This window comes from Arvicanthis niloticus, chromosome 13 (genome assembly GCF_011762505.2).
Source record: "Arvicanthis niloticus isolate mArvNil1 chromosome 13, mArvNil1.pat.X, whole genome shotgun sequence".
Lineage (NCBI taxonomy): Eukaryota > Metazoa > Chordata > Mammalia > Rodentia > Muridae > Arvicanthis > Arvicanthis niloticus.
This window is the reverse complement of record NC_047670.1, coordinates 50,699,607-50,715,445: the sequence shown is the minus strand read 5'-3', so window position 1 is coordinate 50,715,445 and position 15,839 is coordinate 50,699,607. Positions and strand designations below refer to the sequence as shown.

General features: G+C 55.2%; 2 protein-coding genes and 1 non-coding gene across 6 annotated transcripts in view; 2 read left to right on the top strand and 1 right to left on the bottom strand.

Moving 5' to 3' along the window:
• Zc3h3 (zinc finger CCCH-type containing 3) overlaps positions 1-6,461 on the top strand; it is an 86,267-nt gene extending 79,806 nt beyond the window's left edge. For 3 of the 4 annotated variants that reach the window (XM_034516965.2, XM_076911517.1, XM_076911519.1), the window contains 3 exons: positions 3,169-3,353; positions 3,927-4,273; positions 5,925-6,461. In XM_034516965.2, coding sequence (XP_034372856.1) covers positions 3,169-3,353; positions 3,927-4,273; positions 5,925-5,956 — 564 coding nt within the window. In that variant the 3' untranslated portion in view covers positions 5,957-6,461. The remainder of the gene's footprint in view (positions 1-3,168; positions 3,354-3,926; positions 4,274-5,924) is intronic. The other variant, XM_034516966.2, reaches the window with a different exon arrangement.
• LOC117719428 (small nucleolar RNA SNORA17) lies at positions 887-1,017 on the bottom strand. Its single transcript, XR_004608162.1, has one exon. It is a non-coding gene; the product is annotated as a small nucleolar RNA SNORA17 (small nucleolar RNA).
• Positions 6,462-12,414: 5,953 nt separating the features above from the next.
• Mafa (MAF bZIP transcription factor A) lies at positions 12,415-13,987 on the top strand. Its single transcript, XM_034517000.2, has one exon. The coding sequence runs from the start codon at positions 12,758-12,760 to the stop codon at positions 13,844-13,846; it is 1,089 nt and encodes a 362-aa protein (XP_034372891.1). The 5' UTR covers positions 12,415-12,757; the 3' UTR covers positions 13,847-13,987.
• The last annotated feature ends 1,852 nt before the right edge of the window (positions 13,988-15,839 follow it).

Here is a 15,839-nt window from a genome sequence, read left to right as displayed (position 1 = left end):
GTGAGGGGTGAGGGAGTGGAGGAGGGAGTCTCAACAAGAGGCAGGGCCAGCTCTCCTGTGCTCACACCCTCAGGGGTGGCTTGCCTATAACCCCCACTTCCAGGGCCAGCTCTACTGTGCTACCCAGGCAAGGTACAGGGCCCACTCTCCTAAGTGCTGCAGCTAAGTGATAGGCAGGGACAGCTCTCTAACAGCCCAGGTGAAGAGCAAGGCCAGCTCTGTGCAGCCCTCAGACAGCAACATGGTCCAAGTTGGCAGCCCATAGCAGGGAAGTCCGCCTGGCCTTTGGTGGTAGCAGACCCTTGCTGCTGCAGGGTTATGGATGCAGATGTGGTCCCGGGTGGCAGCCGGGGCTAGGACCCCACCGTGGTCCCAGGTGGCATCACCAGGTACTCACATCAGGCTACTCCTCACCACCCTGGAGTCTCCACTTCTGCCTATCTTCATTGTGCCCACATCTTTCTGTTTCTCTTTCTCTTCCATTTCTCTGCCATTTATTTGCTCCTCTTAGTGGTGCCTGGGGTCTCTGAGTGTCTGGGTCATCTCAGGAGTGGTCTCAGGAGTGCTCTGTCTCACTCATGCATTATGGCACCGGGCAGGGGTCATCTTGGGCATGGTCTGCCACCCTCCACCCCAGGCTTGTGTGGCACCAATCTGGTGGTCATCTCAGGCTGGTTCCCAGTCCAGACCCAATGGCACTGGTCTGGTGGTCCTCTCTGGTTTGCTCCTCGCTTGGAGTGACCCTTGCAAAGGTCATCTGTCTTGGGCTCACTCCTACTGGAGCCATGGTCCTAGGTGGGGTTCTTCTAGTCTCCACTTGCTCCCTATCTTAGATGCCTGTCAGAGCACCAAAGCAGTGGTCGTCTCAGGTTTACTTTTTTCAGGGAATATTAGACTATTAATCGTTCAGATGTCATAGGTCAGAACCCACAGCATAGACATAGTCTCTCTCCTGTCTGCCACCTTCTGATGCATATGTGACACAGCAGCCATACCTTCAAGGCCTCTAGAGGCAGATGGTCTTTGTGTGTTTTGATTGAACCCAAGACTTTACAGATTACAGCCGTGGCTTATGCTCTACTACTGAACTGCGGCCTGCCTCCTATCTCTGTGTCATCCCAGCATCTGGCCTTCCTCCCGTGCTGTCATTGCTTCTGTCCTCATACCTTGCTTCCTGGTTATTAGCTATGAGAAGGAGCACCTTTTGCGTTTCCTGGCGTTAATTCCTACTGTGCTTCTTTCCTTCACTTTGTTTCTTTGGTTCATTTTTCTGCTTCTGTAATAGTGAGTGCCTGACTCCAGGTCCTCGTTTAGATCACTGGTCAGGCCTTTGCAGCCTGGACTGAGGTGGTCCCTGTCTCTGCTTCCTAAGAATTTTCATACATCATGGTTTCTCATCATAGCTCTTGGATGAACTAAGGACCTTCTTCACTTTCTTCCTAGAGTTTTGGGAGTTTTTCAGGAGGATTAGACCAGCTTAACACTTTTAGGGAAGAATGCGCATGTGTAAAAAAAAATGTGGAAGGAAACAAATCAAAGTTAATTTTCATTCAATATATCAAAAACATTAACATGTCATCAATAGAAAACAGAATTCCATATTTTACATTCTTCTTCTGCCTAGTTTAAAGTCAATCAATCATGCTTGACCTGAGGTGTATCTCTGCTTATATCCATCCCATTTTAAGTGCTTGGGGGGGTCATAGTATAGAGCGGTAGGGTCCAGGTTGCGTCTGAGACAAGCTCTGCTGGTCTGTTACAGCTTTGATAAACCATGTCTGTGAGGCACTACTCTAATGTGACTGTATGCACCTACACTGGCTCACATGGCCACATGCTCACATGCATCCTGGTAGCAAGTCCCTGGCCGTTCCAGCTTTCATTCCCTCTACCTGGGAGGCTGCCCTTAGTTTTAAGCCCCAGGTTGCTGGCTGGGCCCAGTGCACAGGAGCTCACATCCTTGTAGGAATGAATAAGTGAGTCTGTGAGGGAAGAGCCTTGCCTGCACCTGCTTGTGGAGCAGGTAGGGTACCCACATCACAGGAGCAGATCATTCCAGGGTGCTTACTCTCTCCAGTTCCTCTCACTGCAGCTGAACACATGCTGAGAAGTGTACGTACCACTCTGCCAGGCTTTGTCCTGCTTGTTGAAAGCAGGGTAGGGACACCCTTCTCCCTCATGTGAGACATTCAGATAGGGAGGTCATAAGGCCTATGAGGATGTGGCTCTAACACTGCGAGGCCTAGATCCTGCTGGCCTACCATTCTGCAGCCATGACTTGGCATGAGCTGCTCTGGTACCATTGAGATTTTAACTCTTGGCAAATCCTGTGAGTTCAGTGGGAGTGTCTCAGCTTGACCTGGGGCTTCTTATTTCCTGGTCCAGTGGAAGGTATAGTTTGGGTGCCCAAGCTTAACTAGACTCTGGCTCTCTCTGCCAAGCTGTGCCTATCTGAACAATGGGGAAGAGGGAACCCCTCCTTGCAGAGGCTTTGGATTTGTAGCAGCAGGGCTACAGAGCAGAGCTCAGGAGCACTGAGCTCCGGTCACCATCCCTAAGGCTCTCCCTGGCTGGGCCTTGACAGTATACCCTGGGCAGAGGCTTCTGGAGGCCCTGATATGGTCTGGTGGACAAAACTGAGTCTAAGCCTTGGCCTAGGACACCTGCTGCCTGGCATGGCCCTCCCCCTACCCTCTACACTGGTATAATTAGCCCCACGACAGGTGCCATGGATCGAGTGCCTGGCCCAGCCCTAACCCAGTGATGCCCGGCCTCAGCCGACCTGCCTTCCCTGCTAGCCTGGGCTCCTAGCCCAAACCCTATCCCATGAGGTCCCCTGAGGCCTCAAGCCCCACCCACCTTCCTCTGCTCCAAACAAACCCACTGGAGTAGAGACAGGCAGACAGAGCAGACAGGCAGAGCCCCAGCAGTAGCCTGGCCTCAGCCTCTGGGAATCCCCAGGCAGGCACTGGCCCTGGCCCTGCCCTCAGTGCATGTCCAGGTGGAACAACTCTAGCCTGGTGGCCTCCTCATTGCAGCTGCCTTCAGCTCCTGACCTGGTGGGCAGCTTGCAGGGTCAGTGAGCTGTCACTGGGCTGTATCTGGCCCCCCTCTCTGTGTGTAGCCATAGTATCCACTTCGTCCTATCAACTGTTATTCTTCTCCTAGTGCAAGAAGAAGCACACGCTGCTGTGTCCTGACTTTGCCCGCAGGGGTATTTGTCCCCGTGGCTCCCAGTGCCAGCTGCTCCATCGTAACCAGAAGCGACATGGCCGGAGGACAGCTGCACCTCCTATCCTAGGGCCCAGTGATGGAACCCCCAGAAGCAAGGCCTCAGCTGGCCATGTACTCAGGTGACAGATTAGTGGGTGCTGCATATATGAATTTATGTGAGCTGGAAGTGGCCCATTCCTGTTCTGAGGACATTTAGGACCCTCTGGGGTAAAGCCCAACATTGTGGGCTTTAGCTCCAAAAGGGAATCTCAGTTGGAGGCAGGAGCTCCTAAGATGCCTAAGTTCTAGATCCCTGAATGTGGACTGAGTCAAAAACACCCCCATGCATGGAGGCTTTGAGAGCCCCACTCTGAGAAGGGAGTGGGCTTCTGGAGGATGGGGCCATCAGAGCTGTGCCCATGTCCTGTGGACTATAGGGGTTCCCACAGAAGAGCCCTAGGCTCTAGAAGGTGAGGAGTGGGGCTGGAATCGCACAGGCCTCTGCCTCATCTGCTTCAGGTGAACGTCTCTGGACCCAGCATGTCCTTGGACTGTAGGCCAGCCTTAGCTCTGTATAGACATGCCCAGTGACCTCTAGGGCTGGTATGGGGTTGATAGGAGCCCTGTTATAGGATAGGCGCCATGCAAGTAATTGGCAAGTACCTTCTCTCTCCAACATCATCCACCCTCATGTTTGTCCCCCTTTCCTGCAGGAAGCCTACTACTACTCAGCGCTCTGCCAGGCAGATGTCCAGTGGTCTGGCTTCCAGAACTGAGGACCCAGCCTCCCCTCCTCCCTCCCCAAGGGTATTAGCCTCTACCTCTACCCTGTCTTCAAAGGCCACCGCTGCCTCCTCTCCTTCCTCCTCTCCCTCTACTAGCTCCCCCACCCCTTCCTTGGACCAGGAAGAAGCTGTCTCTGGGACAGGTGGGACAGGCTCAGGAACAGGCTCCAGCAGCCTCTGCAAGCTGCCATCTTTCATCTCCCTGCATTCCTCTCCAAGCCCAGGAGGCCAGACTGGGCCCCAGCCCCCCAGGAGCCCCCGTACCAAGGACTCAGGTGAGCAGTCTGGCCCCTCCTGGGTCTTTTTAAATGTACACTCAGAATGGCATCTCTGGGTGGGGCCTGGGAGTTAGTGTACCAAGTGCCCAGGGCAGGCCAGTGAGGAGCAAGCACAGCAGTGGCCGCCTTGAAGACCACCCCAGCGAGGGCTGATTTAATTAGAAAGCACCCATTTCTGTTAATTTGTTCTGGAAGATCACCGCACACTCCTGGAGAGAACAGATGTTCCCTCTCCCCAATGAGCGTTTGGGGCTTGGTAAATGGCTCCACTCAGCCTTGTTTAGGAGAGAAAAGAGGATTTTATGGCTGCAAACGACCCTTTCTGTAAACATTTTACAGCTCTCTGCGCGTTTGAGTGACGATAAACCCCACGCAGCTCGGCGGGCTGCAAATTTGCGACCATACGGCTATCATTTTATTGTCATATTTCACGGCCGTAACGTTAATGGAAGATGCTTGCTGCAGGCTTCTCTAACAGCCCCACTGAGCACACTGAAGTGCCTGCTGGAGGGGCTGCCTCCTGGTTACATCGTCCTTCTTGGGTGCAGAGTAGATGATCCAGGCCTTTTCCCAACTAGACAACAGTTCGTTCTATGTAGGTGGCATTGTCTGGGAAGCAGCTGGGGACCCTGAGGTAGCATGTATTTTTTAAAGACCAGGAACCCAGAAGTTAATCCCAGGAGGAAAGGAGTCACAGGGTGTGAGTACCCTGTATGGACAGGCTAGAAAAGGGCTCCAGAGAACTCATGAGGCTTATTCAGCCAGGAAGGGAGCTGGAGGGGGCAAGTGCAGCTGAGCCTGGGATAGTCTCTGGCAGGAAGCCTGCCTGTGCCTGTTGAAGCAGCCCAGAGGACAAATGGGGGCTAACCTGGCCAAGGCTGTTGAATCTGCAGGCCTGGGCCTGGCTGCTGGGCCTCACTCCTGTCCTTGGCCGGCTGGTCAGTGAATGAAATTAACAGCCCTGAATGAGAGAGGCCTCACAGGGGCATGTGGGCCGTGCCACGGAGCCACACTGAAATAGCTGTGACCATCAGGACACTGCTACCTGGGAGAATGACAGGACATTTATGAAAAGGAAGCTCCCACCAGGCAGGAGTCCTCAGGATATTCTACTCCAGGGACCTTTTGCTTCCTGCCCTTCCTGCCCTTCCTGCCCTCAGACCCTGTCAGCTTTTTCTGGTCCGACCCCACCCCTTTGGGGGCCACCTGCTCTTGCACCTCCGTTTTCCCATGTTGAGAGTACACCTGCCTTGTCTGTGTCTGGCAGCCTGGCTCCCAGGTGTGAGTGTGGCATGTGCCTGCGTGTCTGCACGCACCCAGTATTTATAGCTCAGCCTGCAGAGTGTTTCGGCTCCCACCTGTGGGCTCACCCACGGGACAAGGGCTGCCTGGCCCTCCTAAGCTGCCACTCAGCCAGGAAGACCTTGAACTGGCAGAATCCTGGTCCCTTTCTCTCTGCTCCTCAGGGCCTGGTTCATGGCAGGGACTGAAGAGGTAGATGGGACCTGGAGGTTGGCTCCTTGCAGACCTTTGCTGACAGGCCTGGGCTAGTAGTTTTCCCAGGCCTGAGCCTCAGCCAGAAACTTGGAGTGGGGAAGTTCCTGCTGGGCTGGAGTGGCTTGATGCTTGACCTTTGCTCTCTATATAGGGAAGCCGCTACACATCAAACCACGCCTGTGAGGCTCCCTGGGAACCAGCCCGCACCTACCTCAGACCCTCACCCCTGGAGAGGATGGAGGCGCTACCCACCACTGCTCCTGAGGAGAAGCAGCCTGCCACTGAGCCCAGTTGGGGCTATAAGCAGGGATCCATAGCTCCTCCCATTTGGCTCATAGCCTCTGGAGGCCTTTTTGTGCCCAGGCCTTGTTCTCTCTCAAGCCAATGCCCTGTCCATTCCCTATTCATTATCCTCCCCTCCTCCCCTCTTCCCCTCCTCCCCTCCTCCCCTCCTCCCCTCCTCCCCTCCTCTTCTCCAAAGGTACCCAGTCTCACTCTAGGACTCGTCCCTGGCTCCCCATCTATCAGGGTGCCCTGTGAGTTTCATCCCAGCCTGTCTCCTGTGGTGGCAGTGGCTGTAGCTGTAGGACTGGTGCCCCCAACCCTTCCTGCCCAGGGAAGAGGCTATTGGCCGGGCCTCTCTGGTGGGCATTTTATGTTCAGCAATAAAGGTTTTATCCTGTGTCTAGTTGGCCTGTCTTCACTACCACACAACCCAGGACTGTGGACATATGAGGGAGGCAGGAGTGTGGCCTGCTCTTGCCAACTCTGGTGTGCCTTAGAGGTTCTGAAGCAGCTTTTCCCTTTGGCCAGGTCAATGTAAATGGGTTTGCTGGGTTGCAGATTATAGTCTGGAGTTACAAGGGACAGGCTGGGACTGAGGCATAGGAAGAGAAGGCCTGGCTGCCCTGGGGAGGGGCATGACTTGGATAGACCTCCTCTCTGCAGGTGTCTCCAGAAGACTGGGTTGAGATCTTGCTTCCTCCCACAGAGATGCTGGAAGGGAAGACTGGAGACACAGGGTCATTCAAATGATCCTTCCAAGGATGAGAAATGGATCATCAGTGAGTTTATTTATAGGCCCCAGTGATGCAGGCCAGCAATGTCCTGCTGTCTATATTGATATGTTTGTATAGGTCAGCTACTGCCTCATGCTATAGTATAGTGTGTGACACCACTACCAGGTAGCCTGGGTCCATATACCCTGCTGTGACTCAGTACCCCAAGCTCCTCAGCCTTCGTTGCACCAAGTCTGTCCTTTCTGTTCCTGGTGTCCAACCCACACACAGGTGGCAATGCAAGTAGCAATGGCCTCTGCCCTTAAGACTATAGGAGGTATAGGTATGTTGTTTCACAGTCTTGCCACAGTCCCTGCCCAAGAGGTGAGTTTCCTCACCCAGGCTTCAATTTAAAAAAAAAACTGAGGCTGATTCATAAAAAAATGTCCAACATAGGCAGGTCTAGCTGTGTACACAGATACCCCTCACTGTCACTTGCATCACTTTATCAAGGGCCTGCTATAGGAAGTCTAGCAAAAAGGTGGGCGCTGAACCTAGACCAGTCCAGAAGAAAAGCATGAGACCTATCAGTGAAAGGATCGGAGTCTTCTGATATTGGGCCCCTGGAGCTTGATGGACAGGGTGGATTTTCTATTTCCAAGCTAGCCAGCTTACCTGGCATGTACTAGGCTCCTAGATATTTTATTAGGGGGTTGCTCTGTGCCATCAATCTCATCCTCGAGTGGACAGATTAGTGTTGTAGTAATTATTTTTTTAAAAAGCGGCCTCCGGTTAAGCTGACTGTCTAGGCTGCAGCGTGTCTGCCTAGCTCAGACGTCATGTTCCGAGGCCATAAACCACGTGCGCGCCGCAGCTAGAAACGGCCAGCTAGAGACACAGCCTTGCCACCCACAAGATGCCAGCGTGGGAGATGGCTCTGCCAATCTTCCATGCTGTCTCTGCAAGGCTGGGCAGTGCCCGGACCATCCCGCCAACCACACGGGCTCAGTACAGATGAGACTCTAAAGCCTAGATTATCCAAAGGCTTATATATTTGGTAATGATCAATAACAAGATGCCCATACAATCAGAGGTGTAACCCAATACCCAACCTAGATATACCAACTACCTTTGACTGCTACAGACAAACTAACATCAGCCTCCATGTCCCCTCTCTCATTCTCCATCTCTCCCTTAGCGCCTCCTCTCCCTTTTCCTCTTCCTCTCCTTTCTCCTACTCTTCCTCTCTTTATTCCTTCCACCTTAGCACCTCCCACAGATTAGTATAGAACTGTCCCTCAGATTGCCCTTCCTCATTGGATAGCCATGAGCAACAGCAGAGGAGATGGGGGTGGGGGGGTGGAAGAGGCACATGCTGTTGGACCTGTGTCCTGGAGGAGGTGTGTAGAGGTAGAATGCTTGCCTAGAATGTGAGGTGCTAAGTTCACCATAATGAGGTACCATCTATACCACAGCCATCCAGTGTCATTGGGCCTACAGGGCCTTCCCTGCATCCTCTTCCCCATCCCTCTGGGGTACCCCCCTATGAGAATATCACAGTCTCTGGTCTCCTCTTCCTGGGTAGAGGGAATAGAGATAAGCAGGATACCAGACTCTGGCCCTCACCTGTTCCCTGCTCCCACCTCTCACCCTATGGCTGATGCTCCACAGGCTGGCAAAGGAACATGGCTGGTTTTTCAGGCTAGGATCCTCGTGCACTCTGGCTACATAGGTTGGTTCTAAGCAAGGACAGCCTCACTTTGTGTGCTCGCTTTCCCAGGGAGCATCACGATAGGTAGGAGTCCTGGATAGCCCAATGGGTACCAGTCCTCACCTAGTACTGGCATAGCCTGAGACAGCCATGGGAGGTGCTGCTCTTCTGGCTGTAACTCACCTTTGTGTCCAGCACTTAGCAAGCACACGGCTCACAGCAAAGGCCAAGGCAAGGACTCTCATCAGAAGCCTGGGATGCTGCCTTCCGCCTTTCGCTTGAGACAGAATCTGTCCTTGGCCTATAGCTCTACCATGTAGTTCAGGGCAGCTGGCCTGCAAGTTTCCAGGGATCTTCCTCTTTCCACTCTCCATCTGGCCATCACTGGGGTCACAAATACATCACCACACATACCTTTATATATGGGTTCCAGTGACCCAAACTCAGGTCTTCATGCCTACAAGACAAGCACTTAACTGACCAAGCCATCTCCACAGTCCAGTCTATCTTTTTAAATATAAATGATCCCAAGCAAGTCTCTTCATCTTAGCTGCCATAGAACTGTACAGTCTCCACCTGGAAAATAAAGAGAATATTTTTGTTGTTTTGAGACAAGGCCTCATTTATCCTAGTCTGCTCTTGAACTCAATATGTAGATGAAGCTGACCTTGAACTTCTGATCCTCTTACCTCCATATCCTGAGAGCGGGAATTTTAGTCCTATACCAGCATGCCCAGCTTTGGTGGAGATCAAACCCAGGAGACTTTGTGTATGACTGACAAGCAACTAAGCCATATCTCTAACCTGAGACAGAAGTTTAAAACTTTCTGGCCTGGCATGGTGGTGCATAACTGTAACCCCGGTATTCAGCAGGTAGAAGAAAGATTGCCTTCAGTTTAAAGCTCTGTTGTGCTACATAGTAAGACCCTTTACTCCACTCTAACTAGGGGTACCGGGTAGTTTCGGCTCTGTGTAATCTGACGCTGCCTCACCCAGTGGCTATGTTCCCATGAATTAAATACAACATGACAGGTCACACTTGCACACAGCACAGTGCTTTCTGATGGGTGATGTCCTCCTACCATGGAAGTTAGATCAGCTTTGCCTGTGACTCGTGCCCTGTGCAATGACCGTACTCAGCTGGTATCATCCAGTAGTTGTTGGAGCTGCTGAGCTATCTGGTACGCTGAGTCCAAAGCAACCCAATAGCAAGCCGTAGCATTGAGTAGTCTTGGGAGGTAGGTGGTACTTGTTGGGGGTGGCATGATGGGCACCCCCAATGTCTTCAGCACTTCTCACAGCCCAGTTCCCCTTTGCCCAGAGCCCTTGAGGAATCCCTGAGCCACACATAGTCTCTCAGGCTCAACATCCCCCCCCCAACCTGCAGGTCTAACTTTGATCTAGCTGCCCTACCTTTATGCCAAGCAGTCCCTGCCAGTCCAGGCTCCCACCCCTGCTTTCGGGGCTCACCCTTCCTTCAGTCACTTCTGAGGCCCCCCTGCCTCTTCAGTGCTCCCCACACTCCACTCGGCCAACCCCTTAGCTACCAGCAAACAGCAAGTCAGCAACTGTCCCGGAGTCAAAAAAATACCCTCTCCTAGATGAACCACCACTTACTGCAGCCTGGGAAATGCCAACAGAAGCCCCTGTTGGTCCCTGCCTATGTTCCTGACCTGACACCTTGAAAAGTTGAGGGAGCATGTTCTTTTTGAGGTGCTAACCTTGTGATGGCACACTGGAAGGGAACCAACATATCCTCTTTCTTTTCTTTCTTTCCTTTTTTTTTTTTTTTTTTTTTTTTTTTTTCCCTCTTCCAGATGGGTTTCTCTGTGTAGCCCTGGCTGTCCTGGAACTCTCTGTAGACCAGGCTGGCCTTGAACTCAAGGATCTGCAACTCTGCTTCCCAAGTACTGGGATTGAAGCTGTGTGCTACCATACCCATACCAGGAGTGGGCCAAGAGAAGACAGGCTGCCCAATCTCATCATCTGTCTCCTGTGCACCCTTTGAGTATCTCCAAGGCCACATGGGATGCTGTGCCCAGACATCTAGTTCATCCTTAAGGCCCTGAGCTTCTGAGACTCAGGCTGAGTGCCCTGGTCCCATGCCTTTGCCAGGCTGCAGGAGACAGCAGAAATACTGGCTCTCTTGGTGAGACCTCATGCTCTTAACTCAAAGGCTCCCCTTTGGCCACGAGTGTACCTGATATAAGCCATCTTGGACAAAGCCAGCTGCTTTTTTATGGCCTTGCTTTCTCATCTGTAGAATGGACATGATTACACTGACAGCTATGGCTACCACCTCAGCACTGGGGAGTCCCGAAGACTCCTCAATTCAGTTCCACCAATGGTTCCCTGAAGCCTTCTTTGAAACAGGCTGAGGGGAGATTTTGTAGGGGTTTCCTCATGGTTTGTTGTTGTTGTTTCTAAAGACCAAGCTCTGCACAGATGAATATGAAGGTGACGAGTGTCCAGACACTGAGGGAAGGAGTTGGGAGCTATTTACTCCTAGCTGCCAGGCACCCCTATAAAATATCAGGCAACTGTGGAGGGAGCAGACAAAGCGCCTGGCACCATGACATCCTGGGATAGGTATCCTGTGAGTAGCCTTGCAGGCTTTTCCCCCCCGTGCACAAATGGTTTATATTTAAGGATTGATTGATTGATTGATTGATTGATTTTTGGGTTTTCCAGACAAGGTTTCTCTGTGTAGCCTTTGCTGTCCTGGAACTTGTTCTGTAGAAGCAGGCTGGCCTTGAACTCCCAGAAATTTTCTTGCCTCTATCTCGAGAGAGCTGAGGCTAAAGGTTCTCACTACCATTGCCCAGCTATTATTTTTAATAGTCAACGGCGTGTAATATAGATAACCGAGAGGAGAACACCCACCCACCCCCGGTCAAGCCCAGCTGTTGCTCCTGAGTGCACTCCCTTTCTATCTTCAGTTGGGATCTGGAATTCTGGGGGTTGGGGGTAGAGTCACAGAACTCACATCTTGTCACCCACCCTCCGTGTTCCCCTTGTGGCTTTCTTTTGCTCTGAATTGGCCTCCCAGTAGCTGTAGAGAGACATTCAGCAAGTGTGAGGGTGGCAATCTGCTTTCCACTTGTCACTCCAACTCGCGCCCACCCAGGAAGGCGCCTCCAAACAGCCCCGGTGGGCAGCTGGGTCTGAGCTTTCTTGTGGGCTTTTCCGCAGGCGTCCAGACCCATCAGCCCCATTCATTAAATGGGCCCTCGAGGCAGGTAGTCCCCAAGACCTGCTCCTCTAGCCCCGTGGTGGCCACAGGAGTCTGTCTCACTCCACCTACCACGCCGCTCAGAGGCCTGCGGTTCCACCGTGCATCCCGCCGCCCTAGGTGCCAGCAACTTTGTTGACTGAATTCCTGAACCCGTCCCAACCACAGGATAAAAATAGCCGGCGCTCCCGGGCAGCTCGGAGTCACCGGTGTCAGGATAGCTAGAGGTCCCCGTTCTGGGGACTCCAGGCCACTTGGGCCTGGTGCGGGATACAACCAGCTAGGCCACCTAATGATCCGAGACACCGAGGGAGTCCCCTGGACCAGAGAGTCCTCAGCTCTCCTACACTCTCTGTCTTTGCGATCCTGGAACCTCCAGACCACTTGGTCTCACGCCCTCTGCTGTGCAATCCCATGCGGCGGCCACCAGGGGGCCCTGCCCACTCCTCTTGCCGGCGGCCCTTCCCCACCCCTTCCCACAGCTGTTTCCCGCAGGAGATTGACAGCTGGGCTCCGGGTTGCCATGGGGATAGGCAAATGAAGGCGGCAGGTCTGGGGCTCCGATTGGCCCGGGGGCGTCGGCCCCCACCTGGGGAGGCGGGACCAGAAGCGCGTCTCTATAAAGGCTAGTGCGGCTCTGCGCTGGGCCGAGGGAGGCGGGGCCGGCCGGCAGCGCGGGTGGGGCGCGGGGCGGGGCCGGGCGGGAGAGCCCGGAGCGCGGCAGAACCCGGGGCGCGGCCTCTGCACCCTCCAGGCCAGGACAGCGGAGGAGCAGGAGGAGGAGTGCAGGATCGGGGCCCTGCGCCCGCCCGCAGCGGGCCAGGGGGCCGCCCGAGAGGCCTGGCCGGCGGCGTCCCCTGAGCGCAGCCCAGAGTTGACAGCACGAAACTTTTGGTGCGCCCTTTGGCGGCGCGACCAGAGCCTGCGCCCACCGCGGCCCGGGGGGAGCTAGGGGGAGAGAAGCCCGCGGCTCCCCCCACGCTCCCCCGCCGCCCGTCGGGGCGCGGTCGGGCGCGGCGGCGGCGGGGCTGGGGCCCCGGGCGATGGCCGCGGAGCTGGCGATGGGCGCAGAGCTGCCCAGCAGCCCACTGGCCATCGAGTACGTCAACGACTTCGACCTGATGAAGTTCGAGGTGAAGAAGGAGCCGCCCGAGGCCGAGCGCTTCTGCCACCGCCTGCCGCCCGGCTCGCTGTCCTCGACGCCCCTCAGCACGCCCTGTTCCTCGGTGCCCTCTTCGCCCAGCTTCTGCGCACCCAGCCCGGGCACCGGCGGCGGCGCGGGCGGCGGGGGCAGCGCGGCTCAGACCGGGGGCGCCCCGGGGCCGCCGAGTGGAGGCCCCGGCACTGTCGGGGGCGCCTCAGGAAAAGCGGTGCTGGAGGATCTGTACTGGATGAGCGGGTACCAACACCACCTGAACCCCGAGGCGCTCAACCTGACGCCGGAGGACGCGGTGGAGGCGCTCATCGGCAGCGGCCACCACGGCGCTCACCACGGCGCGCATCACCCGGCCGCTGCTGCGGCCTACGAGGCCTTCCGGGGCCAGAGCTTCGCGGGCGGCGGCGGCGGCGGGGACGACATGGGTGCCAGCCACCACCACGGCGCACACCACACGGCCCACCACCACCACTCTGCCCACCACCACCATCACCACCACCACCACCACCACCACGGCGGCTCTGGCCACCACGGCGGAGGCGCGGGTCACGGCGGAGGCGGCGCGGGCCACCACGTGCGCTTGGAGGAGCGCTTCTCCGACGACCAGCTGGTGTCCATGTCCGTGCGGGAGCTGAACCGGCAGCTCCGCGGCTTCAGCAAGGAGGAGGTCATCCGACTGAAACAGAAGCGGCGCACGCTCAAGAACCGCGGCTACGCGCAGTCGTGCCGCTTCAAGCGGGTGCAGCAGCGGCACATTCTGGAGAGCGAGAAGTGCCAGCTCCAGAGCCAGGTGGAGCAGCTGAAGCTGGAGGTGGGGCGTCTGGCCAAGGAGCGGGACCTGTACAAGGAGAAATACGAGAAGTTGGCGGGCCGGGGCGGCCCTGGGGGCGCGGGCGGGGCCGGCTTCCATCGGGAGCCCTCGCCAGCGCAGCCTGGCCCCGGGGCGGCCAAAGGCGCACCCGACTTCTTTCTGTGAGCTCCGGACCCTGGGCCTCGCCACCGCCGGGGACAAGTTTGCGCAGGCCGCCCGGTCTCGGTTCGGACTCTGAGACCCGGGACCCGCGCTCCGGCGGTGCAGCCGCAGCTGCCGGGGTCCTCCTGTCCGCCCTGCGCGCCCCGCTGCGAAGCCCCAGCTCCAGGTACCTACCGCGGTGCGCCTCTCCCGCCGGGCCCCGGTCCGAGCGTCTTCGGGGTCGCCGTCTAGACTTTGCCGGGGTCCCCTCGGCGCCCCGGGAACGGTGAATACTTAGGGAAGCCCGAGCTAGGTCTGACTTCCTCGGCAGCGTCCACTTGTACAGACGTGGAGCGCACTTCTGCGTCCCAACCTCCGCCCAGTCGCAGCGGGGCCGCGCTGCCACCAGCTCCCGGTAGCCTCCGCCGGCCCTGCGCTCCTCCGTCGTCTTTCTTTCTGCCTCCGTTTCCTTGCCCTGTTTTTACTCTTCCTGCTCCTCCTTTTTAAAGCGGTTATATTTTCGCAACATTAATATTTATTTTGCTTGGTAATTAGAAAACCCGGAGGAATCCCCTGGTCCCCGTGCGCCCTCGGAGGTCGGCGAGTGCCCGCATGTGCCCTCCTCGCTCATTCGCTCTGAGGGCTCCGGCCCTGCCTGCCTTCCAGCCCGCTTGTCCCCACCCTGTTCGCTGCTCCCTGTAGGGGAAGCCGAGGAACTTACCTGCGTGTTGGTCCCACTGTCCTGCTATACTCGACTGGGGGAGGGGGGTGGGGGGTGGCCGTGCTCAGCCGGGTTGGGGCTGGCCCGGACTCCCGCGCTGCTATTTCTCTATGCACCAGATCGTATTTATGACTCCTGGGGAAATATATCTTATTTTAACCTTCCAGAGAAGCGAAAGAATTTTAAAAGTAATGCACAGTTCTAGAAGAAAAATTTTTAAAGAGGAGGCTTAGGCCTGAACCTCCTGGCATGGGCGGGTGGAAAGGTGTTTTATTTAATTTAAATTGTGTTTCGTTTGTGGAATCTTTTTTAAAGCTTGGTCGCTTTTTTGGACTAGCCGGAAGAGAGGCTCGGTGGAGGGTGTTCTAAGCTGGGCGCGTCTGCACCGGCTGAGATCTGTTTTTCTGAGGCTTGGCCCCGGTGCTCTGAGACTCCTTCCGTCTTCTGCTGCTCCCAGGTGGCTCCTGCTGAGCCTTCTGAACAGACGCTAGACAAATCGTTGGGAAAAAAAATTTGTGTTGTTGTTTTTTGTTGTGTTCTCTTTTTTTCATTTGTTACGAAACTGAGGAAAGGAAAAATTAAAAAAAAATAAATCTGTTTAGATCCAAAAGTCACTGGAACCTGGCTGTTGTGTCTGTGACTTTCAATTTTGTGCACGTTTCTCTTGGAATAGAAAAATATGAAAGTCTTTGGATTGGGTTTTAGGGCAGCTGGCATGTCCAGATCGGCAAGAGCAGGGAGGAATTGACCAAGGGGCAAATGTATGTCAGTAACCAAGACAGCATTCTGTGGCTGGCCTTCTAGGAGTCCCCATCGAGGCAGGACAGGGCAGGGCAGAGGCTCCAGGTGGCCTTGGTGGTGACTTCAAGTGCATTGCAGTTGTGTCCTGGTGACCAAAACAGTCCCAGCCATTCTTGCTAGCTGTCCCTTCCCAAGGGGTGGCCCAACTTCTGTTCTTCAAAGGATGCAAGCCCGACTTGGGTAGTAAGAGATCTTTGAAAAATCTCACCCTGCTCTTCGGGCAGTTGCCAAGTTTTAAATGACAGTTCCCTCCCTCCATCAGAGTAGAGTGTAAAGTTCTGACTTCGGTAAGTTTGGAGCCAGCCTGGCTCCTGCCTAGGCCTCAGCTCTCCCTCTCTGTTGGAAGCTCTACTTCAGTTGCACAAGCAGCCGCAGTCTTGAGAGAATCTTTGAGAGAATCGCCTGAGTTTGAGTCTTGATCTCAGGTCAGAGAAAGGCAGGCCACCTTTATCCCCCTGTTCTAATGCCTTAGAATAAAACTCAGAAGACAGCACT